Source organism: Podarcis melisellensis, assembly GCF_964234715.1.
Source record: "Podarcis melisellensis genome assembly, chromosome: 5".
NCBI classification, from domain to species: Eukaryota; Metazoa; Chordata; class Lepidosauria; order Squamata; family Lacertidae; genus Podarcis; species Podarcis melisellensis.
This window is the reverse complement of record NC_138537.1, coordinates 19,928,081-19,953,913: the sequence shown is the minus strand read 5'-3', so window position 1 is coordinate 19,953,913 and position 25,833 is coordinate 19,928,081. Positions and strand designations below refer to the sequence as shown.

Genomic DNA, 25,833 nt, shown 5'->3' with positions numbered 1-25,833 from the left:
TGCATTATAGGTGCTTCAAATCAGCATGGACCCACACTTTTCTGAAAAGAAGAAGCTAATACTGGCAATGCCCGTCATTAAAACTAAGGCCTCTGTGCCAGGAACTCACCTTGAGACTCCCTATCCCTCTTGAAGCCAGAGATATTACATGAGGAGGTGAGGACGACAGCTTTTACTCAGTGTCTAAAGATTTCCTTTGTCCTGTCTAAAGATGAAGACAACCACAACCTTTTTAAAGTGGCAAAAGTGGTTGAAAGTGCTGTCAGTGCCTTCTAAACAAATGTGCATGTTTCTGTCCAAAAGGGTGTGTGGTTATTGGAGGGGAGGGCAGATTTTGTAGGTTTTCAGCTTAGTTCAGTTTGAAGTTAGACACTGATGGGCACCTATTGACCAGTGTCTGTGTCATCACCACTATATAGACACACAACCTCTAGAACAGTCTTGCAACTGCTTTTAAAATGTTTGTAAACTTTATTTTTGTAAGGTGAAGAATAAATTTATATTTTTGAAGTGCAGGCCCTCAAGGAGAGTTCAGAAATGCAGGAAGCAGACTGACAGACTGACAGGCATGAACACAGATGAAAGAACAACACTAGATAACAAATACCTAATTAATTAGGATCAGGATGATTGCAAGCCTTTGCTTAGTTACCCAGGAGTAAGCTGCAGGTGAATAACCTGTAGTTTGACTGCACTTTAAAAGTTACATGGTCCCTCTAGCTCAGTCTCTTAGGGTTTCAAGCCCCACGTTGAGCAAAAGATTCCTGTGTTGCAGGAGGTTGAAGTTGATGGCCCTTGTCCCTTCCAATTCCACAATTCTATTACGTGTAGTAATCTTGAAACACCCTTCCCCAACCTAGTACCCTTTAGGAGCTATTATTCCCAGCTGGGTGATGGAGGGCACCAGATTGGGGAAGGTTTGTCCTATTTCTGTAGCTTGAATCTGATCAATATTTTATGGGCTTTTCTTTTTAGATTACAATTGACCTTTAGCTTCCATTCCATCTGCTGCAGTGCTGTTGTTTCGGATGTAAGCTTTGCAGGTGTCTCCTACAGCTTGTGGTTAAGAGGCAGCGATACATTTGATACATTTTCGTATCTCAAACAGCAGCAGCATGTTTTGTGTGCTAATTGTTGTGTTTATTAGATGGAAGTGTTATAGGAGAGCTATGCACTTTGAAAATGAAAATCTGTGGCATCCGAAACAAACTGTAATGTACGGCCGCGGGGGGGGGGGGGGGGAGCACAACAAAGAAACCTTAAATGGCCTCTATTATTAGTCACTTTCCTGCTATTGAAATGCACCAGAGGTGGAGCCAATGACTTGATCTTTGCAAAAGGAATATTCTTCTGATCATCTATGAAAATATGGGGATGCGAACTAGGAAAAGAAACCTTGCCACCCTGCCCCTTTTCATCCAGTTCTTCCCCAAGTTGCAGATTAAGTAACGCCAAACCAGTGAAACAGTCAGCGGTACTGTTTCTCCAACTTAATTTTTGCCTCATAATGCTAATGTGAGATTTAAGGAAGCATTCACAGGAAAGTCAGCAGGCAGGAGGAAAGGTGTATGTCTACAGAGCACAGTCCTCTATTTGAAAGAATTCTCTGTTTGTTCAGTTGTCCAGTCCAAGCCCAGTTTAAAGTAAAAGAACCATATGAGTGGAATGCAGAGTCATGGAAGTTGCCCATCAAATGTTCAAACCTGCACTGCAGGCATACAGGTCACCTGGTTGCAGCCATCCACTCTGGTGAGCTGCGTTGCATTTCTGTTTAAATATAGCAAAAACTTCCAGATTTGCACCAATCAGCATATGCAAATTGGCCCTCTTTTTTTGGCAACGGGTAACTGGCCACTTTAGCAGAAGGCAGTGTGGCTGGTACCTTTGGGATTGGTAAGGCAGAAGGGAAAGAGGACAACAGCTGGGGCGGGGTCGGAGACAATGACAGGCAGAGCCAACCTCTTCTAGTTTCGTCCCCATCCTCCTTCCTGCAAGTTCTAAAACTAATTTAATCCAAGACTAAGCCTAGTGGGACTAAGGAGGAGGCAGCTGACAGCCAGTGGTACCAAAAGAAGGCAAGCAATTGAGGGCTGGCTGAAGACAGGTCCCTCTACTGGTAGGCAGGGGTTCTTAACCATTAATGCATCTACCAATTCTCCCCAGGTAGTTCTCTTCCCCCCCAGGAGGGTTTATAAAATTGAAAATGAGCTTGGATGGAGGGAAAGCAGTGTGGTGGTTGTGTTATGTGTGCATGAGATTATTGGGAGGCATAGGAGGAGCTCCTGCTGCTCAGTGTTCTGTCAAGCTCCCCCTCCCCATATTTCTCTTATTTCAGTTTTTCAAATGCCTCCTGAAAGTTAGTAAGGATGGGGACAGATCCAGCTTACGAGAAAGGGCATTATATGAGTGGGGAACCACTACTGGAAACATCCTTGAATGGATGCAACGCCAGCTGGGTAGCCCTTTTTGGTAGCGCCACCACCAATGCTTCACCTGCAGATTGTAGGGTCCAAGATGGTTAATACTAGGGAAGCCTTTCCCCTCCTATTTTTTTAGCTACTTGGGTCGCAAGCCCTTTAGGGCTTTATATTATGGTGTATATAGCGCCTGGTAGCTCACTGGCAGCCAGTGCAGTGAAAAGACCAGTTCCACCAGGCTGTCCTTCTTACCCATCTAGCAGCTGTATTCTGCAGCCTCCAGACCAACTTCAAGGGCAGCTCCAGTAGTCCAAATGGGAGGTAACTGAAGCATGATCAACTGAGGTCATGCTAACCTGATCAAGGGATGGCTACAGCTGGCTGAGCAGCCTAAGCTGGGCATAAGCGCTCTTAACCACAGAAGCAACTTGAGACTTCATCATAGCTGTCAACCTTCCCTTTTTTTGAGGGAAATTCCCTTATTCCAGCGCCGTTTCCCGCTGCTTCCAGGTGCTATCCAGGATTGTTAGATATCCTGTAGACTGTCCCTGGGACAGGTGAGGCTGCTGATCCCTTATTTTCAAGGCTGCTGATCCCTTATTTTCAAATCTGAAAGTTGACAGCTATGGACTTCATTGACAAGTTGAAATCCAGGAATATGAACCTGTTCCTTCAGGGGGGATACATGTCCCCTCCCAGAACAGGTCATCTATCTAATTCCTGGGCACAGGAACTAGCCACTTACAGCTTCAGTTTATTGGTCCCCATCAAGTTCATCACTGCCTGTAGTCCATGACCTTCACAGCATCCCAATTCTAATGGAATGGAGAGATAGCACTGTGCATGATGACACAATGCTCCAAATCCCCAGATGATCACTTGTAACATCTTCCACAGAAACTGCTGCTTGCCTTCTATCACTGTGCCATTGAGAGCGTGCTCACTTATGGCTTATGTGTGTGGTACGGAAGCTGTACTACCCAGGACAGGATGGCGTTGTGCAGAGTTGTTAAGGCAGCAGAGAGCATTGTTGGCTGCCCACTCTCCACCTTAGAGCAGATTTATGCCACAAGGTGCCATAGGAAGGCACTGGACATAGTAAAAGATCCATCGCATCCTGGTCACTGTCTCTTTGAGCTCCTGCCATCGGGACGGAGATGCAGGACGATGATGACAAGAACGAGCCGTCTCAAGAACAGCTTCTTCTCCAGAGCGATCTCGGCCCTGAATGGGAAACCTGGACTTTGAAAGTCATCTAATCTTCCTTGCTGTATTATATTATATTGTTTTAATTAGTGTTTTTATAGTTGTTCTGATTTTGAGTGGAGTGCCCTATCTGGGTGGATGGAGCATCCAAGTAATTTCGTTGTCCCTGAGAGGGGGCAATGACAATAAAGATATTATTATTATTACAGTATTATTATTATTATTATTATTATTATTATTATTATTATTATTATTATTATTATTATTATATTAACAGGTTTCATATAGCATATAGGTGATAGGACAGATGCTTGTGGGATCCCACACAGCCCCAAAGCCATGAAGCTGAGCAACAGTCTCCTAGTTCTACTTTTTGGCAGCAACCCTGCAAGTTAGGAGCAGAGCCACTGCAATAACATAAGAGCCCTGCTGGATCAGGCCAACGGTTCATCTAGTAGTCCAACCAGATGCCTACGGAAAGCAAAAAAAATAAGGATCTGAGTGCAACAGCAGTCTCCCTGCACTTCTACTGTGGAGGCTGATGCACAAAAATCATACAGCTATTCTGTAATCACCTTTTTCTCCTTTAGCACATCTTTGACATCCTTGTCATCCAGAAGTCAAACTCTCTCCCTAACTAGTTTCCTGCTTCTAATTACAATGGTACCTCGGGTTACAAACACCTCAGGTTACAAACACTTCAGGTTACAGACCCTGCTAACCCTGAAGTAGTACCTCAGGTTAAGAACTTTACCTCAGGATGAGAACAAAAATTGTGTGCTGGTGGCACAGCGACAGCGGGAGGCCCCATTGGCTTAAGTGGTACCTCAGGTTAAGAACGGTTTCAGGTTAAGAACGGACCTCTGGAACAAATTAAGTTCATAACCAGAGGTACCAATCTATTTCTCTGGTGATTGTAGTCTTTGCTTTTAGCAATGTGCTGCTTTAGATCTTTTTCTGCATTCCTTGCATTTCTTTCCCCCAAAAGTTTGTGTTCTTTTATGTTCTCATTTAGACAAGACTTTCATTTTCCAAAAGAAGGCTCCTTGTGTCTAACAGCTGCCTTCACTCTGTTAAGCATGCTGGTATTTTCTGTTGGTACCTTTTGTGATTGATAGTATACATTGCAGGTGAGCTTCAATTATAGCAGTTTTGCACAACCACCAAGCATTCTGGAGAGATATAACCACCTTCACTTTACCTTTAAACTTTTTATCATTCTCCTCCTTTTTGATAAGTTTCTTCTTTTGAAGCCACATGTGATTGTTGGGCTTGGCAATTCTCAACTTACATACACACTCAATTTGATAGTACTATGGTCCCCGTTACCAGCTGGTTTAACAAAGTTAAAATCATGCTTTGTGGTTGGTGCTGTGGCCAACTTATTTAGATCACCATCACTGAGGGTATTTAGAGACTGTGCCGCTTTGTTTGACTGGAACACAAATGTATTCAAGTCTATGTGAGGCCACCTGAAGTCTTGCATCAGTACAACAGTTCCTCCTGTGGATGCCTCCTTTCATTCTGCATCTGCATCCTTGGCATTTTTCTTTGGTCTCCCTCCTACAGCATTGGCTGTAATGCTAAACACTGTTTGACAACCTAAAACGGAGCACATTGTGTAATTAACTTGAGTGCCTGCAGCACAATGGCTCCATCTGAGTTTCTGCCAATATTTCAAAAGCTGTTTTGGTTTTGAGGCTTGAACTGATATTTATTTTGCCATTGGTATGCTGCATGCACATGAAAACTACATTAAGGCAGGGATGGGGGACAAAATGTGGCCCTCCAGGCAGTGTAGATTTATGGTCTGTGAGGCCCTGTGTGCAGCCTTTTGGGGAAGCAGGGGGCAGCATTTGTTCACCTAGAGCCAGTGTGGTGTAGTGGTTAAGAGCAGTGGACTCGTAATCTGGTGAACCAGGTTTGATTCCCTGCTCCTCCACATGCAGCTGCTGGGTGACCTTGGGCTAGTCACACTTCTCTGAAGTCTCTCAGCCCCACTCACCTCACACAGTGTTTGTTGTGGGGGAGGAAGGGAAAGGAGAATGTTAGCCGCTTTGAGACTCCTTAGGGTAGTGATAAAGCAGGATATCAAATCCAAACTTCTCTTCTCTTCTAATGTGACTATGTCAAAATTAGGAGTGTATGAGGAGATAATAATGTTTCTTCCTTTGCACTGTGCTCATCTTTCTCAACACAACTTGGGAAGAATCACTGCTGTGGATCAGGCAGGAGGAAAAGGTGATGATAATGATGCCTCTGAAATGCCCCTCTCCAAAACAAAACCCTTGGGAACAATCAGGAAAGATGTGACAATAATGATGATAATGAGAATGCGTCAGCATTGCCCCTCCCCCAAAACAAATTGGAAACAATCTGGGGAAGCTGATCTAAAAGTTTCTGACCAAAAGGTCCCAGCCCTTAAGATGAAAATATGGCTGAACCAAGTTGTGGCTGAGATCATTTTTCAAATTATGGGATTTTGTTTTTAGTAGGGAATTTGATTGCTTCTACAGAATGCTCCATATTGATGTGTTTAGCTTATGAGTGCAGGGGGAACTGAATATGGACTAAAAAGAAGCTGGAGAGTGGGTGGATTGCAGGTTTCGCTGAGAAGCAAATCAGGTTTTGTGAGGGATGGGTAAAATTCACGCGGCACAATATGAAAGCTTCCTTTTCCACTATACTGTATTCAGAATTAAACTGCAAAAATAAAAAATGAATGCCTTTTATGAGTCTTTGTTGCAGTTATTTTCACATCTCATAATAAGCCGAAATAATTGGGAAATCTTCATACATGGTTCAAAATACAAACATGGACAAAGGCTGGGGGTACCAGCGAGGTTTTAAGGGGCCCAGTATACTGAATGTAGATTGAGCCTCTGCTGCATTTTCCAAAGATGACAAATTTGCATATACACATGCACATTTGTAGCCTCTTTTGCAGATGGAGGTGGGGCTTAAAAATGAACCGCAAGTCCCGGGAAAACTGCAGTCCCTTCCAAATCAACCTGTCTTCTGCTTCATCTTGTGGCACACACTCTTAAGAAAAACCCACCACCCTTTTCACTTTCTTCTCTCTGATTTGTAGAGAGGGTTTACATTTAATGGTAGGAACTGAATGTGTGGGACTTCCAACCCTTTTCAAGTTTCTGTGGTCCTCCAGATGTTGTTAGGCTTCAACTTCCAATAGTCCATCCATAGGTTCTCCACCTCTGCCATGCGCTATGTTAGCCATTCAGAGCTACAAATGCACATTAATAGGTCTTCAGCTTCTCAATTTTTCAGTTATGCAGGGGAAATAGGACCACCAAACCATCAGGTTGTTGTTGTCTAACCAGTTAAATGGAGTTTGGGCAAATCAGGATACAGATGTAACTATGCTTTTAATTAAACATCTGGATAGAGCCACTGTGCCAACAGGGTATGATCCAACTAAGTCATACTCGGAGGATATACTCTGAAATTAAGAGACATGGCTAACTTTGCTATCCATGCAGAACTTTAATCACAGGCAAGTGTATGTCAGAGTGTGAGATACTCCTTGTCTGAAACCATGGAGAGCTTCTGCCAGTTATTGTAGACGGCACTGAGCTAGAAAGACCAGTGATCTGATTCAGTTCAAGGCAGCTTGCTACATTCATATGCTATGTTCACTGGGTCTACTCCGAGTATAGCCTAGTTGGATCTTACCCTGTGGTGTTCTTACACAGCACATAATAAATTTACAGCCCAATCCTATGCATGTTTACTCAGAAGTTTCACAGGGTTTAAATACTTAGTGTACATAGGACTACCGCCCTAATCACTGGTACCACATGGTGTGATGCCCACTGCCATCGGAGGGGGGCTTTAAATGTATCAAGACAAATTTATCCATCTATCCACCAGTGGCTTGAGCCATGGTAGCTAAAAGGGGAGCCTGTATATCCAGAAGCATTATATATAGAGTGGCTGGGGAAGCCCAGCCAGATGGGCAGGGTATAAATAATAAAATATTATGATTATGATTATGATTATTATTATTTGGCAACCAGGTGCAGTGAATGAACAACAGGGAATGATTTTCAGCTTCATGCCCTACTTAGGAGCTTCTCGGGAGCATGTGGCTGGTTACTCTTGGAGTGCAGGACTGGATGTGCCTTTGGTGTGACCCAGCAGGGCACTCCTTGTGTTCTTCCCCTTGGAGCATTTGAAGATGAAGATCCAAGTGCTTTTTATTTGCCCACAAAATCCTCACAGGAGAGAAAGGGAGGTGCATTGTTCCAGCTTATCTCAAATTTTGATAAAAATGGTACATTTCTCATTTATATTTAATACAAGCCCAAATTACTCCAGTACTGCAAATTATATTATGGGAATCATTTAACATTTCTGTGAGGGAAGCCAAAGCAAATATGCCAGGATCCTATTACTTTTCAGATTTGTCTTATGCTTTGAAAAAGCATTTTAACTTGGCATGAGGCCCATTTGAAACCGGGCCTGGAGTGTTTTAGTACTTTAAAAACCTTACTGGGGTGTGTAATAGCTTGGCATATCCTTGAGGCTCTTGTCAGTGGGACGTACATTTTTGGTTCAGATTTTGCTTCTTCTGGATTTATTAAAAAAATGCAAGCAGTGCAATTTTTATTGCTTATCACAGAATTGCTTCTCTATATCAGTTACGAGCATGCTACAGTTACTTTTTTCCAGGAGTATCACAGAATAAAAATAACAGAAGAAATTAAAGAAAAGTTGTATTGCAAAATTATGCATTTCCGCTGTGGCTAAAAAGTATGCCATAGCAGCAACTACTACCTAGTGCAACCAGAGCATTTATAAATGTATTAAGTGCACAAGTACAAGCCCTGTGTGTCCAAAACCTGGGGACGCTTGTCCATTGGGAGACGTTCATTCCCTCGTTGAATGTTTCTTAAATGTGCTGGAATGTTAACTAGGGGTTCTGTCATCAACTCAACATACCGAACTTGAGCTCTATAATAACTAATTGGATAAAATAAAATATGAAGTTAAAACAGCATTTGAGAGGGTCTGTTTTGAGAAATTCACTCTTGCTCACATCATTTGCTAGCACAGCTACAGTGAGAATTCTCATGATGCCAGTGCAGATATAACACTACTGAATGATTAGACATGGCCATCAACTGGTTTGCTCAAATTGTGCCACTTCTTTTTTGGAGTGCAGATGTCTCTTGCTGAGATTAATCACAGACAATTTTTATATTGGCATTTATGTTAACCATCGTTGGAGGTTGTCAGGGTTCCTGTTTGATTCAGTATCTGAAACAACGGTTTAAAGCAGGCTGCTGATGCTGGAAGCAGGAACTGTTAATACCCCTAACTGTAGTTAACATCAGTGCTGACATGGTTAGGGCCTGCTCAATGGATTTGCACTCCAAAACAGGGTTGCCGTCTCCCTCCCAAAATTGTGAGAGACCGCCGCTGCAATGTGGATGTGTGACATCACACACACACACACAGAGGCCTGTTGTGGTGGCCAGTGGTGGCGGCTCCTCTTCTCTTCCTTTCCGCAGCCAGCGAGGCACCCTTTTCTGCAGGGAGGGGGTCGGACGCAGAGCTGGAGCTCAGGCCACACTGCAAAGGAAAAATTGGTCACCTGAAATCATACCCACTAGGTGGGCCTAGCCATCTGGTAAAATGGCCCATTGGGGGTGGGGGACCTCAAGATCTGGCAGAAAATGTTCCCCACTATTTTCAAACCTGCAGTTTCCAATCTAAATGATTCTGTATTTCAATTACTAACATACTATGTGGACAGATATCAAGCTTCTGTGAATTTTAAGTAAAGATATACAAATGTCTAAGAAAATGCCAGGGATTAATTTTGCTCTCCCCCCGCCCACTTACTGTATATTAAAGTCTACAGCTTAGAAAATGATGGACTGTAATAAATTGTAAGTCTAATAAACCATTATAACTGCCTGATCCATAATAAATCAATATTTTCAGTAACCTCTTTCACTATAGGTTGCTCTTTCATCATTGACAAAGACAGATTTTCCTGAAAGTCGTTGGGAAGATAAACCAGTTAAGCTAAGGTTGCCAGGAATGCAAAAAAAAGCCCCAAAAAGCATCCTAGTACTTTTTTCCACATTGCTAGAGCTCCCTGTTTCAAAGAAACCCATAAAACATTTTCAATAGATGATGCAAATGACATCATTTCTGATTATTGCCATCTATCCTGGCAAAAACATTAGATTTATTTTCATTGTTTCATTGACCTGACCATGTAAAGGTGACTTCTCTGCAATTAAGAGGGGTAGATATTGTTGCTCAGTGAATAAATACAGCAACTTCCTTGATCAATTTGGAATAATGTTCAGAAATGACACATGTTCCAGACCAAAAGGCATTGTATTGCATAAACACCCTTCATTCTGACAATGCTTCAAGATTAGGGTTCATTTGTCTGAACAGTCACCTTAAAACCCCATAGCCCTCTGGGAATCATATGTGTATAGCTCCCTCCTCAGCAACAGAAACCCTGGCCTGAAGAGGGCTTTCTTGTTAATATGTTTTAAATGAATTTTAAAGTTTTATAAATGAATGTGAAATCTACATTTTCTCTCTCTTCAGCTTCATATTCGTATTATGTTTATATAGTTGTTATGGATAATATTGTTTACAATGGATGATAATGGCTTCTACGTAATATAATTTATTAGAGCTCAATTGAGTCCAATTAAGCCATAATGACAAACAAGACAAAGACTTGTGCTTCAAAAATCCTCACTTCTGCTCTGAGATTCAAGGTAAAACTCTCACATTTCATTGAAGGGCTCCATGATCCAACTTTGGACATTATGGTAAAAATGTGAGTCCCTTGCCATTTGGCTGTCCATGCTTCTTATGTACGTTTGACACGGCACAAAGTGATATGTAAGGCTGCTTTCCTGGCTAACAGGAACAAAGCCTGTGGTAGATTTGTAATATTTCAAAGTAATGCAAATGCTTAAGGAGAGAATGGTTTCATTTAGCAAGTTCATTAACAAACCGAAACACGTAATAATTTATGCATTTATTATGAAAGGCACAGCATTTCCATTAACACCAGTTACAAAAGGATTCCAAGTAATGATTTACTGTACAAAAATATTTATGCAATACTACTGATATCACCATAAAATATTGTGTTTTGCCTATTACACAATCAGGACATTAGTGCTGTATTCTTGAAATCATTGGCAATGGGGATACTTTGGACAAGTAATGAGGCTACACCAATAAAGTGGCTTGAGGTTTTTCTAAATCCCCAGTGCACTGGTGAAATACCATATATAAATAAGGGACATGAGACAGCTTACCATCACAAAATGCTTTTAAAGGATGGGGATATCTGAACCTTTTCAAAATAGAAAGGCCTTATCACCTAGCATTAACTATTTCTAGAAAAAATAAGTGTCATTTTAAACCAATACGTTTTACAACATATGCACAGTGTTAGATGGATTACTTGCTATGTTGAACTTGGGAGAAAATTAGTTTTTAAAAAGTATCTCCAGTTTGGTGTTTGTATATGCTGGTATTCATTGTACAGAGTTTATGTTTTGTATACTTCAGTGTCAACAGAAGTTAGTTCAATTAAGGACTACCCATTACATCAACCATCTTGTATGCCACTGTCTATATCAACAACATTTGTTTCATGCTAGCAGGGTTCATTATGCTGCTTCTGCTAAAGTTAACATGGCAATCTCAAAATCATTTACAAAAGAAAAACAAATCAGGAACTTTATTAAATTCCTTAGAAATATTCATTATCCAGCAGTTTCAGGACTTCAGTCTGTGCTCATGGTATAATGCTTCCTCAGTTTTCAGGCAGATTATACTTCTGACCCATAAACTTGTATACAAAAAGAGCTTCCTTAGGCATAAATATGTTTAGGTAAGCGGTCTGCTTTGAAAATAAATTCCATGCTTGTCTATTCTAATCTTAATAGTTGACCATTTATTTATGTGATAGTTTCCACTGCCTCAGCTCTGCTACCAAGACCAACAATTTTCTTTTGAGAAACCAAGTCAGAGAACCTGATTCTGGTAACATATGCCATGCTCACTCCAAACTTTTCATATTACCATAACCAGAATAGGATTGTCGTTCGTAGCATAAGATGACATACATACAAATTCATTTGCATTAACAATAAAGCAATAGCTATAGAAAGTCCAGGATATGGGAGTCAGGCTCTACTGTCCATCCCAAAATACCAAGGCTTACCAGTATGCTGAAGTAGCAGAGTGATAAAACCACTACTTAATATAATCAGCATGCCACTTAGCGCTGTATGGTTACGCTTGCTCTGACTGCTGGTGTAGCTGCAGCTCGTTCTCTCTCTTTAGCAATTTCCAATTCTATTTTGGCTTTGATTTTATCCCAGTTGACTTCAAGCTGCAGAAGCCAGGGGGCGAGGGGGAGAGAAAGTATCCATTAATCATAATTATAGTAGATGCATATAAATTAACCTGACAAGTCTTTACTTTATATGTTACATCTGCTACAGATTTCTTCATAACTTTCTGCTTGTTGGCCTTTTGTGGCTGGGCAGCTTTCTGCAATGTGTTAGCAAGATTAAGAAACTAAATCTTGGTCCTATGGCAGCGATCCAGACAAGCCCATGTGGGTGCAGCAAATGCTTCTGCATGCAAATGGATTGCCAATTTTTCCTTCTGTTGGCAGCCCCTTGCAGCTCATGGGTTGTCACACTGGAAAGTCCTCTGACTTTAGAGGCAAACTTGATTGCAGGGTGGGGTTTGCTGCTGCTGGAGGGGAACTGAAAAGGCCCTTGTATGTGCAAAAGCTGTACTTCAGATCCTCACCCAAAATATTAAAATACATCATCTAGAGGCATTGTGCATCTCAGTTATGACTTTAACCTTTTCACTGATTTTGATATCTCTTTTAATGGCTCTAGGATATGCATAAAGTGGGGTCTGATGGATCTGGCATTGATTGTTTTCTCTAAACCTGTTGACTGGCTGCTGAATGTGTGTCCTGACCACTTAAAGTACTGTTTGAGGTGATGTGGGTATATATAAAAGCCCTAGCTAAGGTTTTGTATCTGTAATGGCACATTCATAAAGGCAAATCAACACTTAATGTTGCAGCTGCGAAATGAACATGTATGTGTACTGTAATCCTACATTTAAGAAATGGAATTTGTGCATATTTTAAAACCTTTAGAAAACAATGACTCCTAAATATTTTCAAGGAAAGTGTGTGAGTGTGTGTGTGTGTGTGTGTGTGTGTGCAAGAGAATGATAGCCATCTTTTGCCATACTCACTGCAGTTTGTACCACAGCTTCACAGCAAATACAAAAAAAACCCAAAAAAACCTGTTAATTTTATTAGAATTAATAAATGTCTAGGATCTAAAGAAGTAAGAAATATGTTGTCTAGACCCAAAGAGTTATGCTTGTTTTTATCAAACATGACCCCATGTCACATAGAAACAGATTTTGAAATTGATGGGAGTTTCAAAAGCAGCTTGTGATCTGTTAAAGAACTCAGCTGTTAAAATTAAAAAGGCAACTGGCCCCTTGCAGAAGCCCCTTGCATTAGCTGTTTGGATTTCAGCCTGTATTCCCCCTTATTGTATATTATGTCTCCACTTCCATCAAAGATGGCACAAATAACAGTGGTGACTTAAGAGCCAAATGAGGCCTCCCTTTACCACAACTATTTTATGTTGTTTCAGAAGGCTGCTACTGAGATCTGTTATAGTACAATCAAAACTTGCCAAATATTGCTGGCCAAGTTAAGTCCCACATGCTGCTTTGCTAAATCTCTATCCCTCTCTTACACAGGAGGAGCGTGAAGGCTATGATGCAGATTGCCAAAAGCTGCATATGATTTTCAGATAATATTTATTATACCTTACTAAAAGCTATGCTAAGCAAAACAGCACTGGGCCTTTTGCTGTAGTAGCCCCACAGGATGTCAACCCAAGAATAGGCTATGACCGCATCTGTTACTGAACCAGCTTGCACTGGTGAAACCTCAAAATTGAAAGCTTCAGAAACAGAAACCGCCCCCCCAACCTTAATGTTTCTAAGGGAAAGGTAAAGGGACTCCTGACCATTAGGTCCAGTCTTGGACGACTCTGGGGTTGTGGTGCTCATCTCGCTTTATTGGCTGAGGGAGCCAGCGTAAAGCTTCCGGGTCATGTGGTCAGCAGGACTAAGTTCCACCTATATTGCTCAGCAGCGTAATATTTACACAGCGTGACTGTCAAAATTGTCATGGGACACCCCCTGACATACTTTGAGCCCAGCTCTGTATACATTAAAAATTAAGCCACAAAATGCAGACCCTGAAATCTAATGATAATAAACAGTTAGTTTTATCGGCTACTGTAAAAGCACAAGCACAAAGTATTACTAATCTCATATTAGACTATAGTTTCAAATTGTTTCACAGCTATAATGCTGACTTTCTGACAATGTATAGCACAGCTTCCACAAATACTTGCCCCTTCTGCATACTGCAAAAACCTCTGATTTGTTTCTTTTTTACCAAAGTCATCCAAGAACTTTTGTCGGTAAGCCAGAACCGTGTCAACGTGTGTCTTGTGTTTCACTGCAAGTTCTAGTGCCCTAGAAGAAAACAATAATGAGCTCATCAGGCTGAACTCAGAAACTGGCCTAATTACAAATGCTTTGGTTTTTATAAAAAATACATGCTGTACAGTGACTACACTGGTGGAAAGTTTTCTTGACATAAAGCAAGAAGAAACCTAGCATTAGTGCTGGCAATGATGTCTAGGCACTAGACGAATTTTATGAAGTATGTTATGAGAAGCAGTCATATTTCTATTGTCCTTACAGTGCTATTAAGAAACTGAAACGTACCTTCCCCATATAATATACTTTGCTCAAAAAGTTTATAATGTATTTAAAGCAACATTGCTGCTTTCAAGAGTAAACAATGATTCATATAACTATTGGAGAGACTCTAAACACAAATAATGCCACTCTGTGGTCCCTGTATTGCTGGAGTTAAAAATCTGTGACTCCAGGGATTTCCACAAGAGACTTTTGGGGTTTATCAACAGGAAAAGCCCCTGGCTCACCTAAAATAGGCTTCAGGGATCCCAGCTACTATACTTAAGGAAAATCATAAATATTATATGCAAGTAAGGAGCAAAGAGATTCAGTTTGGTCTTTCATAGAATCATAGAACTTTAGATTTGGAAGGGACCCCGAGGGTCATCTAGTCCAACCCCTGCGATGCTGGAATCTCACCTAAACAATCCATGACTAGAAATATCTCAACTAAAGCATGTTTAAAGTAGAATGGAAGAGCAAGAACACAAGTTCTATATTGGTGACTCAATTCTACAGTTAAAAAGAACCACCACCAGCAAAAACAGGTTCTCTTAAATATTATGGGAGATTGCTCTATCAGTGCTTGCCTGATGGAACAATCTTCCCACACATGATGATTTGGGGGGGTCTCCTGCCCCCCAACCAATTTGGGGGCAAATAGGGTGAGGGGAGGAAGAAAGCCCCATTGTGCTAGTACACATATTCATGCAGGCTTCAGCTAGTGGGACCTGTTAGCTGAATCCGGTCCTGCTTTTACATTCATAAGAAAATGTATTGCCTTCAGGGCAGAATAATGGGATTAAATATTATTTTTTCTCCCAAATATTTAGTGTTCAAAACAATTTTAGATAAATGTCAGGGAACAATGACTAATAAAATAATGGAATTGACTTACAAGTGTCTCACAATAGCATTAGTTGAATCTGTAAGGCACATGCTACATCCATAAGAAACATATTACCTTTCCCAGTTGTAAAGGTTAATGTTGACTTGAATAGCTTGATAAATAAGGCCAGCTTGAAGAAGTAGTGTTTCAGCATCCTGTACATTTCCACTGAAAAGCAGGATATGAGCCAATCTTGATTCCTTTGATGGAAGATCTTTAATAGAACTGATATACTGCACTTTGTCGATCTGTTTTTTTATTTTAAAAAATGCAACAGTTATAATAAAATTAGCACATTTAAAGTTACGTTGCAAAAAACTAAGAAGCCAAATTATTAAGGCGAATCTACTTACTTCACCTATTGATGCATAGGCTACTTCTGCTGTATTCATATCTTTACTGGCTACTGCCATAGCAGCTAAACATGCCCACAATGTTTGATCCTTAAGGTGAAAGAGAAGAAGTTTAAGACAATCATTTGTTTTCAGCCAAAGAAAAATGAGCAGAAGTTAAAGTCTATATCAAGCTGTTAAAGTGACACTGTGGTCTCCCATCACCCTACCCCATATTTATTCATTTCTACTATTAGATGTCAATGAAATAAACAAGTATCTAATTTTCAGAAGACATCTGAAGGCAGCCCTGTTTTAGGGAAGTTTTTAATGTTTGAAGTGTTATTCTGTTTTTAGTGTTCTGTTGGAAGCCGTCCAGAGTGGCTGGGGAAACCCAGCCAGATAGGCAGGGTACAAATAATAAAATTTATTATTAGTAGTAGTATTAAATATGGGCTGCAAACAGATTTGCCAATAGATATTATTTCTCCACGAAGAGGGGGTACTCTACAATTAAATTTTGTATTTGAAGAAGAACCTTTGTTCACTACTGACACTGAAATGTAAGCAGAAGCCAGACATAACAGAAAAGAACCAAAATGATGGACAATAAAAAAGTATGTCAGATTCTGCTTTTAAACTATGCTATAAGAGACAACTGATATATTTATTTTATCATGATAATTTCAAGTGCATGCGAATAAATCAGAAAGTTACAAATTCCATACATATTATAGCAAAATTACTTGATGAAACTTTATTGTTAATTATAGTAAATATATTCCATTCTAGGTATAACTGTTTGTAACCATATTGTTAAAGCTACCAGATATGAATGATACAGTGGTACCTCGGGTTACAGACGCTTCAGGTTACAGACTCCGCTAACCCAGGAATATTACCTCGGGTTAAGAACTTTGCTTCAGGATGAGAACAGAAATCGTGCAGCAGCGGCGCAGTGGCAGCAGTGGGAGGCCCCATTAGCTAAAGTGGTGCTTCAGGTTAAGAACAGTTTCAGGTTAAGAACGGACCTCTGGAATGAATTAAGTTCTTAACCCGAGGTACCACTGTATTTCTATTTGCATACAAGAGGGGCAAATGCATTATACAAAAATTAGTGTAGAAACCAAAGCTATCTGATAGTGCAATCCTAACCAAGTCTACTCAGAAGCAACTACTACCGGATTCAATGAGGCATTTCCCCAGGTAAATGGGGCTAGGGTTTTTGTAAACGACTGCATAACCCTGCCATGTAAACAAATAGAAGTGAGTTAGCAACTTATGTATCTGCTTGCCTTGCTGCCCTTTGCTCCCATCCCCACCTGCGGCAAGGGTATCTGTTGCCAGGAGAGACAGCCACCATAGCAGTGAACTATACTAACGAGCCTGTTCTTGTTTCAGAAGACAGAAAAGAGTCAGAACACAGTGTTGCATGTTCCCTTTTCTCTTCTGCCCTTAAAAGGCTACTAACCCTTAGGCGTAGAAAACCCTTATGTGCAAAAAACATAGAATGTAAACACTGTAATGGTGGCTGCCAATGCCTACATTTAAACAGCCTGGACAGGCACATATGACAGCACTCTGGAAGCAGGTGTGAGCCAAAAGGCAGCCAGTCAGAAGGATGAGCAGTTTGCTACTCAGCTCAGGCAAATGACCAGCTGCATCAATAAGAATCAACTGCATTTTAAAAAGCATTTTAAGAATTTTGGGGGGAATTCAATCCTACAAACCTGCATGCTCTATTTCAACTTTTTTTGGCAGATAAAATGCCACAGTTATAATTTATGATAATTTGAATTAAAAAGAGAGGTAAGAACATGTCTGCAACTTCATAATAAAGAAAAGAAATATGGCTTTACCAGAATGTAAATAATTTTAGAATTCTCACTGGCTCTGAAGCAGAGCGGTGTGGAACTATTTAGTGCATCATAAGCTAGTTTTTAAAAACTAGGGGAGTTTCAAAAACACTTTATGATGGGACATAGAGAGAACTCTTTGCATGGCTGAGGGCAGACCCCAAAACCTGACAAAGTTCATATTTCAAAGTCCATTTTTCAAAAGTTGAAGTAGTAATGGGTATAAAAAACTACAAAATACTCTGCTGCAGAATTTTATATTTACCTTAACAAAGCGACATAATCTGACAGCATCTTCCCATTTTGAATTGTTGACATATTCATGGAGTATGGCTGGATAAGGTGAAATACTGATGTGAATAAGTGAGCCATCGGCTCTCCTGACCGTTACTTGACTTCCAGCAAAACTCACAATCTGGGGATTTTTACTAAATTCGCTGTTGAGATGAAAAATATAATAAAATTATTTGAATGTTAAATAGTTTTGTCTAAAGCAGGGATTTCAAAGTTTCTGGGCTAGTGGGCACATCTGAAATTTTGAGAAGCTGATGTGGGTGCCACTCACAAAATGGCTGACACGAAGGTGTGGAATAACACAAAATGGCTGCCACATCTAAAAAAACCAAGAAAAGAGACAAGACTACAAGGTAGTGTAAGCAAGCCTCCAGCATCAATTGCTCCCATCAGTGGTGGAAAGGCACTTACATCAACCACTTAGAGAGAAGCTCTTTGCACCTCTCCATAATGAAAAGGTCTATGGGTGTGCAATCCTGCCATCCAATTAAATGCGGGCATGTTTAAGGGTCTGTGCTCAGTGTAGGAGAGACTGAGGAAGCACTCATAATAGTATCCTCTTAGTATTCATTGCCTATCAATAGAAATATGGCAATATTCTTCACGTCTATATACCCCAATTTCTCTTCTGGGCATTGTGACATCACATTATTTTTATTTTTTGTATCAGTGACACCTCATAAAATAATTTATCTAGGCGATATACAGAAAACAGAGTAAAAAAACAAGTTAAAAGAAAAACACATTAAAAGCAAAATGTCAACCATAGAAAACAAGAGATTTAACTCAGCCAAAGAGGTAAACACACCTCATAGGAGCTAAAAATCAATCATCAAGTGGCAATAACTACGGTTAAATAAATACAAAATGATGTTTAAAAAGCACGAGCAAATAAACAGTACATTAATGTCAGTGCCAGATGAGCCTCTCTAGGGAGAGTGCTCAATAGCTGGGGGCCCACAATCAATGGCAGTGTGCCACCATTAACTATACAGGGGAGCTTATAGATTAGCACATAGCAGCTAGGTCTATTTACCGCCCTAAAAATGAAAGTAAATAACCAGAACAGATAGATGCTTCAGGTGGAGAGATGGAAACTGATAATTTGAAACTGCAAACTTAGTAGCTCGAATTTAGCCCCTGATCCAAATTAAACAATGGCAACTCACACTTGTTTTCGCCTGTAATTGCACCCATGTTTTTCACACTGTGGAATCTTACTCCCAATGGTTCTAATGGAAAGTATTTCATTGATGGGGGTACTATTAATTAAACACTAGACATAAAAGTATATAATACCTTGCATCCCTTTCATAAAGGGTTTTTGGTAAGAGATCTTTGTCTACATATACCACATTGGGATAGTACCAGACTGTGAAACGTGTATCTTGAAGTCCACAGAGTATGTTGCATGTGTCATTCCACGCCAAAGTATGCACCATTGTTCCTTAATAGAAAGTAAGCAGAATCAAGTATCTGCTCAAGCACATGACACTACAGTATAAACATCAGTATCTTCAACTCTTCTCTGCCAGTAAATATGACTCTAAGTAACAGTTTTGTCTTCTGTGTAAAATAATGTTTATGTTTTACTTCCCATAAATTAGAATTTGTACCCTGAAAGATTAAAGCAGAACAAACAAGCCCAAGTCTGCGAGAATTCATGGGTAGTTTTTTAAACCCCTTTTCTTGGTGTTCCTTGTGTGTGCTCTGAAACTTCCTCTCACTGTAGAATAGCAGGCATGAGTGTCTTGTTTTTCCCCTTGCAGCACACAGGGTTATGGCTCAGTCCTCCTACTGGAGTTTTATGCCTCAGTGTCTGCAGTATGCCCTCTCCAACAATAGCTAGGCTCCCCCCACCCCTCAAAAAGGAAGTGAGAATGTGTTGGTCTACTTAGGTGCAGAACCTGTATGTATGACTGCACCGAGAACACAAAGAAGTACTGAGCATATAATTTTTAATATCACAAATTACTGTTGATTGCTTCATGTACAGTATTTTAGCTTACTTACTGGACACCGTAAAATTATGTGCAGATATTAGAAACTGAAAATACCATTGGCATGACTTAATCCACGGTTGCAAGCCAATTATGGGAATTAACTCCTGGAATATTGTCCACCCACCCCTAAGGGATGCTTCTATTTAGAAATATAATTTCCAGAAATTTTGATTCCATGGGAAAGAACCATTTGGGTGGGGTGGGGTGGAGGGCTTCAGGAAAATGGAGGGCTTTCAAGAAAAAAGATAATAATTTTTATTTTGTCAGTAGTGATGGGCTAGAAAGAAGGGGATAAAAATCTGGTGCATAAAGTTAATTCTTACCTATTTTGATAACCTTCTGTTCTTTACCAAATCTCTTCACTGATGTTATATAAAGGTCTCTATTTTTGTCAATAAAAGCAATCTTCCTTTCATTTGTATGTCCTTTTTGGTCTAAGGCAATTTCCATGATTTCTGTCTATATTATAAATCAGTAATATTTCATGGAGTTAGGAATTAAATGCTTTATTTAAAAAACAAACAAGAATGAATTAGAGGAATAAACATTTTGCACATTGATATTGTACACTGAAGGACAGTGAGTTGGTCCAAGAAGAAAACAGGAACCTGGGTGTTCCACTTTCAGATCCTGCTCTTTTATCTACTATACCACACAAGCTTACACTATGCAAAGTCAAAGGTATAACTTATACCAGGTCTTGAATCCTCTTGTAATAAATAGGTTGAATAATTTTTTAATCAGAATAGTGTGAAGTCTAAAAGTGGGCAACATTACATTAATATCTTAAGTCACAGACCCCTTTCCTTTAGAGCCAAAGCATTTTGGTTGGACCAACCCCAGAACTAACAACTGTGAGAAAAATTGTCCAGGAGACAGAGTGGGGGGGGGGGAGTCTCCCTCATTTAAGGGGAAAGGGCCAAAGGAAGTGTTGAAGGAGACTGAGAGATAAAAAAATAGTATGGTATTTTTTATTGTTAGATTCAGGTAGGTAGCAGTGTTGGTCTGACACAGTCAAAATAAAAAATAAAAATATGTCTAGTAGCACCTTAGAGACTAACTAAGTTTGTTCCTGGTATAAGCTTTTGTGTGCATTTCGTGGTATCTGAAGAGGTCAGCGGTTCGAATCCCCGTGACGGGGTGAGCTCCCATTGCTCGGTCCCAGCTCCTGCCAACATAGCAGTTCAAAAGCACGTCAAAGTGCAAGTAGATAAATAGGTACTGCTCCAGCGGGAAGGTAAATGGCGTTTCCGTGCACTGCTCTGATTTCGCCAGAGGCGGCTTAGTCATGCTGGCCACATGACCCGGAAAACCTGTCTGCAGACAAACGTCGGCTCCCTCGGCCAGTAAAGCGAGATGAGCGCTGCAACCCCAGAGTCGTTCGCAACTGGACTTAACTGTCAGGGGTCCTTTACCTTTTTTAAGGTGCTACTGGACATTTATTTATTTATTTATTATTATTGTTGTTATTATTATGAACAACAACAAAAAGAAACAGGGAATACAAGAGGAAAACTGTTCTAGGAAGAAGAAGTTAAGTGAATGTAAAAGAACCAGGAAGTAGGGATGAAAGAAATGAGCAGCTGGGGGTAGTGCTAAGGTAGAGGTTGAAAGAGAATGAAGCAAGAAACTGAAGGAGACAGGTCAAGAAGTATGTGGGAATGGGAATAAGAAAATGTAGGAAAAAGACATTTGCTATTTAGTGCAGGGGCCATGAACCGAGTGCCCATGAAGACCTTCACTGGCACCCCTGAGGCCCAGACTTTGAGCTTTCACTTATTTAAAAAAGTAAGTTTCTAGCTCTCCAATAAAGAAAATTATGAACAAAATGTGTATGGCCTATTAAATACGGAGGTGTGGAGGGGGATGTTATTATAATTATTTTATCATTGTGCTGTCTATTATTGTGTTCTGTATGATGTTTTGTTATTATGCTCTGTGAATTATGTTCTTAATGTTGTACACCAACCTCAGATATTGGATACAGGGTGGTATATAAACAACAAAACAACAATAAATGTTCATTTATAATTCATTCAATTATAATTCAATTCTACAAATGAATTATCTTACTCTGACCTGTATCTTATTGCTTTAAAAAACAAAGCCAAGCACAGTTATTTAAAAAAAAACCAAATATATCAAACATCTGGCCAAACTGGCAAAATACTTTTTCTGACTTTTAAAACTGAAACCTGTATTTCATTAATTAGATGTACGTAACTTCTAAACTCCCATTAGCTAACTGCTGAAACAGCTATATTAATCTCAATGATCACTGATTTAAGATTTCTCTCAGTTTCAATCAACACTGGCTGATTTCTAACTGATAACATGCTGGGATACTTGGAACTCGAAACTGGGAACATAGCCAAGCTACAAAGCAGAAAGTTATTCATACAACCTCTCTTTCAACAATCAGAGCTCACCGAGGTTTTCAGCAACATTACACCTGCCTCTCCAACCTAAATTACAGAGGATGATTTCCAGTGTTGGTCTGCTCTGATAATGACTATTGATATTATCCCCAAATATTAAATGATACTATGTACATTACCTTATGAGTAAGGGGCTTCCCATCTCCTAAGGGCTTTCCAGATAAAGGCTCAAACAGGTAAATAACTTGAGGGGGGGGGGGAGAGAGAGAGATTATCAATAAATAATTTGACTGTTATACTCTATTTATTTTTAAGTGTTTTTGTAACTTAAGGGTAGAAGGATGGCATGGGAACATTGGTATACTTTATTCTTCATTTACTATAGTTCAAATTTTGTGCCGTGCATCTATTAGCTGGTCCTTTGTTTTCCAGGGTACACAATAGTTTACAGCCTTTACTTGATTTACCTTTTCCATAACCTTGATAACATAAGACTGAAAAAATTCATGGTAGAGCTGGGGTGTGTGTGAACCAGGGTTTCACATGTCTAGATGTAACACACTGCCAAGGCCACTCTGAATCCCCGTTCTCATGATTTCTGACCATTTTAACAATATAACCACAAAGCAAAGAATAGCTGCTTGATTACTATTATACCTTACACTCTTGTCATATGACTGTAAGGAGGAAAAACCCCAGGAACTTTTCATCGAAATGCTATGAAGTGTTATTATTGTTAGTTATTTGCTTGAGAGCTTGATTTGTGCTAGAAACCTGAAAGACTTATAACTGAAATTTAACAACTGGGCAAAGAGCCCCCCACCCACAAGTTGTGTCCTTTTGCAAGCTGCTGACTCCTTGGGCCAAAATAGTAAATTTTGTAAACAAAAACCGATACATGACAGAAAAAATAAAATGTGATTATTTTTATCCCTGCTCACTACATTTTGTCATAAAATGATTAAATCTTTCAATTAGACTTACAGGAATATAAGATGAAATATTGAAAAATAAAGGATATTTACAATACAATGCAGGATCTACTTTGTTTTTTACTGTTGGTATGGTAAAGTGCTACTGTTCAAAAGAAAAAGATAGTGCTACTGTTAAAAAAAAAAGATGAAAAGGTTAAGTAGGTGCACATAGCTAGCTTCATAAAACAGAGTTTTATCCTATGTACACCATTACAGGAGAGTAAATCCCATTGAACTCAGTGGCACTTACTTCTGAGTAGACAAGCATGAGATTTGTGAGTTAATATATTAATCTACTTTATACAAAGTCACATTTTATACAAGGATTAACCCCATGTTTACTGTTCTCAAGACAGGAAGGATAGAAAAACTAGCACATGTACAATCTGAAATAAATGTTGCATAATTCAGCAAATACATGGAAGGGAGTGATTAATTCCAAACAGATTTTAAGCATTGACATCACATGCCAAATCCAGCTGATAATATGTCATCTATATTCCATGTGGCATGCACGTTTAACTTTAAAAGACTCTTCCATTTGCATTTTAGCATAGTGTCATGAGTTTCTTTTAGAAGGATACAGGATATTGGTTTGCGGTCACTGGTTATATTGGCAGGAAAAAACGATGTTATGAGAACAGGTGCTGTTCTGATGTTGTTGGTTGCATATGAAAAGGAAAAAGAAGGGTTACATCCAGTGCTAGTTTGAGCCAGCTGTGTAAACACAGGAAAATAACTTGTGACTTGAGACAGTGCTGTGCTCCTTTTGATGTAAGGTTTCCCTTGTCATAGACACTGTTTGTGTTTTTATCAAAACCAAAAGTTTTACTATCATGATGTTCTTTTTTATATATGAAGTGTATATATTACAAACCCCATAATTTCTCAAAAAAGGAAGAGGAAGACCAGAAAATAGGTGGAAAACACAAAATATTGTCATCTTTTGGATTCAATAATTACTTAAGTGGATAAAGGTGGAAAAGGGATAGTTAAGAAAAGGCAAAGGACATGACCTATCAACTCCCATGTCACACTCACAATAGGCAATTCCCAGCAGAGTATATAAATATTGTTTAGTGCTTTTTTAAAAAAGTGAAATTAAACCCCTCTGTTAGGTTTTAGAAATTGCCTATGTCACCGGCAATTGGGAAACACTGGCCTGCAAGCACTTCAGTTGGAGAACAGCCTTTACCAAAGATGTCATGGACTTTGAAGACACTCGAACTCAGGATGAAAGGGATAAACAAGCTAAGAGGTAGGCACATTTGGCAAACCCTCACCATGATCAACTACTGCCTGGAAACCTATGTGCCCACTGTGGAACAACGTGTAGATCCAGAATTGGCCTCCAGCGTCACCTATGGACACACCACTAAGACCGTGTTCATGGAAGACAATCTTACTCGGCTATAAGTGATCACCAAAGAAGAAGAATATCAACTACAGGCTATTTTGTACAGAGGTTGCAGATGGAAACAAGCCCTAAGACATCCAGTTTTCCTGGATAAACTTCTTTAGATATAGCACAAGGAAATGCCTCTTGTTCAGAGAAAAAGTATTTCACCCTTCAACATCAGTGGGCAACTAGAGGCCCTTAGAAAACAAGGAGCAATGAAATACGCAACCTCTTGCAAGGGAAATTATGTATTCTGATGTCTTAGTTTTGGAAGGAAAGTGGAATTCAGTGGTACCTCGGGTTACATACGCTTCAGGTTACATACGCTTCAGGTTACAGACTCTGCTAACCCAGAAATAGTGCTTCAGGTTAAGAACTTTGCTCCAGGATAAGAACAGAAATTATGTTCTGGTGGCGCGGCGGCAGCAGGAGGCCCCATTAGCTAAAGTGATGCTTCAGGTTAAGAACAGTTTCAGGTTAAGTACAGATCTCCAGAACGAATTAAGTACTTAACCCGAGGTACCACTGTATACCTCATATTTTACTGAGATGATTTAATAACTTCTGGGACTTTGATTAGATCTATGTGTGCTAACAAATAGCAAATTATTTCCCACCAATTCTGGGATTTTCTTGACTAGTTACTGAAACATATTTCCCCTCTGTTGTCATTTATTCCTGCTATCTCTCCTGGAGAACTATTGACTGTTTACTTGACAAACCTCAACAAGCCAAAGATAAGCATAAATCCAGAACTATCAATAAGCCTGCAAAAAAGAAATGCACCCAAAAAGAAACTCCTGTGGCTGCACACATAACAGAAATACATTGGCTATAACCAAATTTATGTTAGTAAAAGTTTGCTTATACAGTGGGGTTCTCCCCCCCCCCCCACTTATCCCCACTTTAGCCCCTCAAAAACCTCTACTAAAAGTCAGGAGATCCTCAAGAAAGGCCTTGGATATTGCACAGGGGGATAAGGAAGAAGATGAAATCTCCATGTGATTTTCAGTTATGCTTCCTTCAATGGAGGGCTGGCTAAAGACATTTTAGCACCTGAGGCGAACCCCCAAATAACACCCCCCTCCCCACCAAGGAATAAAGGGTGAGGGAAGCAGGAATAAGGCATGAAGAAAGATCAGCAGTGGGATCCACTGCCACTGTGGATCCTGCAGCCTGAGGTGGTCACTTCACCTTTCCTCATGGGTGGGTCAGCACTGATTCATTAAGAATAAATGAGGAA

The 25,833-nt window shown here is 39.9% G+C and overlaps 2 protein-coding genes across 4 annotated transcripts in view; one reads left to right on the top strand and one right to left on the bottom strand.

The window, feature by feature from the left end:
• The window catches only part of LOC309369930 (putative membrane protein C3orf80 homolog), a 50,188-nt gene that overhangs the window by 7,921 nt on the left and 16,434 nt on the right, over positions 1 to 25,833 (top strand). The window contains exon 2 of one of the 2 annotated variants that reach the window (XM_081911413.1): positions 10,422 to 10,458. The exons of the other annotated variant lie outside the window; for it this stretch is intronic. Within the exon in view, the coding sequence (XP_081767539.1) occupies positions 10,422 to 10,454 (33 nt within the window). The 3' untranslated portion in view covers positions 10,455 to 10,458. The remainder of the gene's footprint in view (positions 1 to 10,421; positions 10,459 to 25,833) is intronic. 2 annotated transcript variants of the gene reach the window in all.
• IFT80 (intraflagellar transport 80) overlaps positions 10,648 to 25,833 on the bottom strand; it is a 62,602-nt gene continuing 47,416 nt past the window's right edge. For both annotated transcript variants that reach the window (XM_081910943.1, XM_081910944.1), the window contains exons 13-20: positions 22,397 to 22,461; positions 20,163 to 20,298; positions 19,136 to 19,283; positions 17,808 to 17,979; positions 15,708 to 15,797; positions 15,430 to 15,602; positions 14,114 to 14,237; positions 10,648 to 12,033 (exon numbers count right to left, since the gene is read on the bottom strand). In XM_081910943.1, the coding sequence (XP_081767069.1) occupies positions 11,920 to 12,033; positions 14,114 to 14,237; positions 15,430 to 15,602; positions 15,708 to 15,797; positions 17,808 to 17,979; positions 19,136 to 19,283; positions 20,163 to 20,298; positions 22,397 to 22,461 (1,022 nt within the window). In that variant the 3' untranslated portion in view covers positions 10,648 to 11,919. The remainder of the gene's footprint in view (positions 12,034 to 14,113; positions 14,238 to 15,429; positions 15,603 to 15,707; positions 15,798 to 17,807; positions 17,980 to 19,135; positions 19,284 to 20,162; positions 20,299 to 22,396; positions 22,462 to 25,833) is intronic.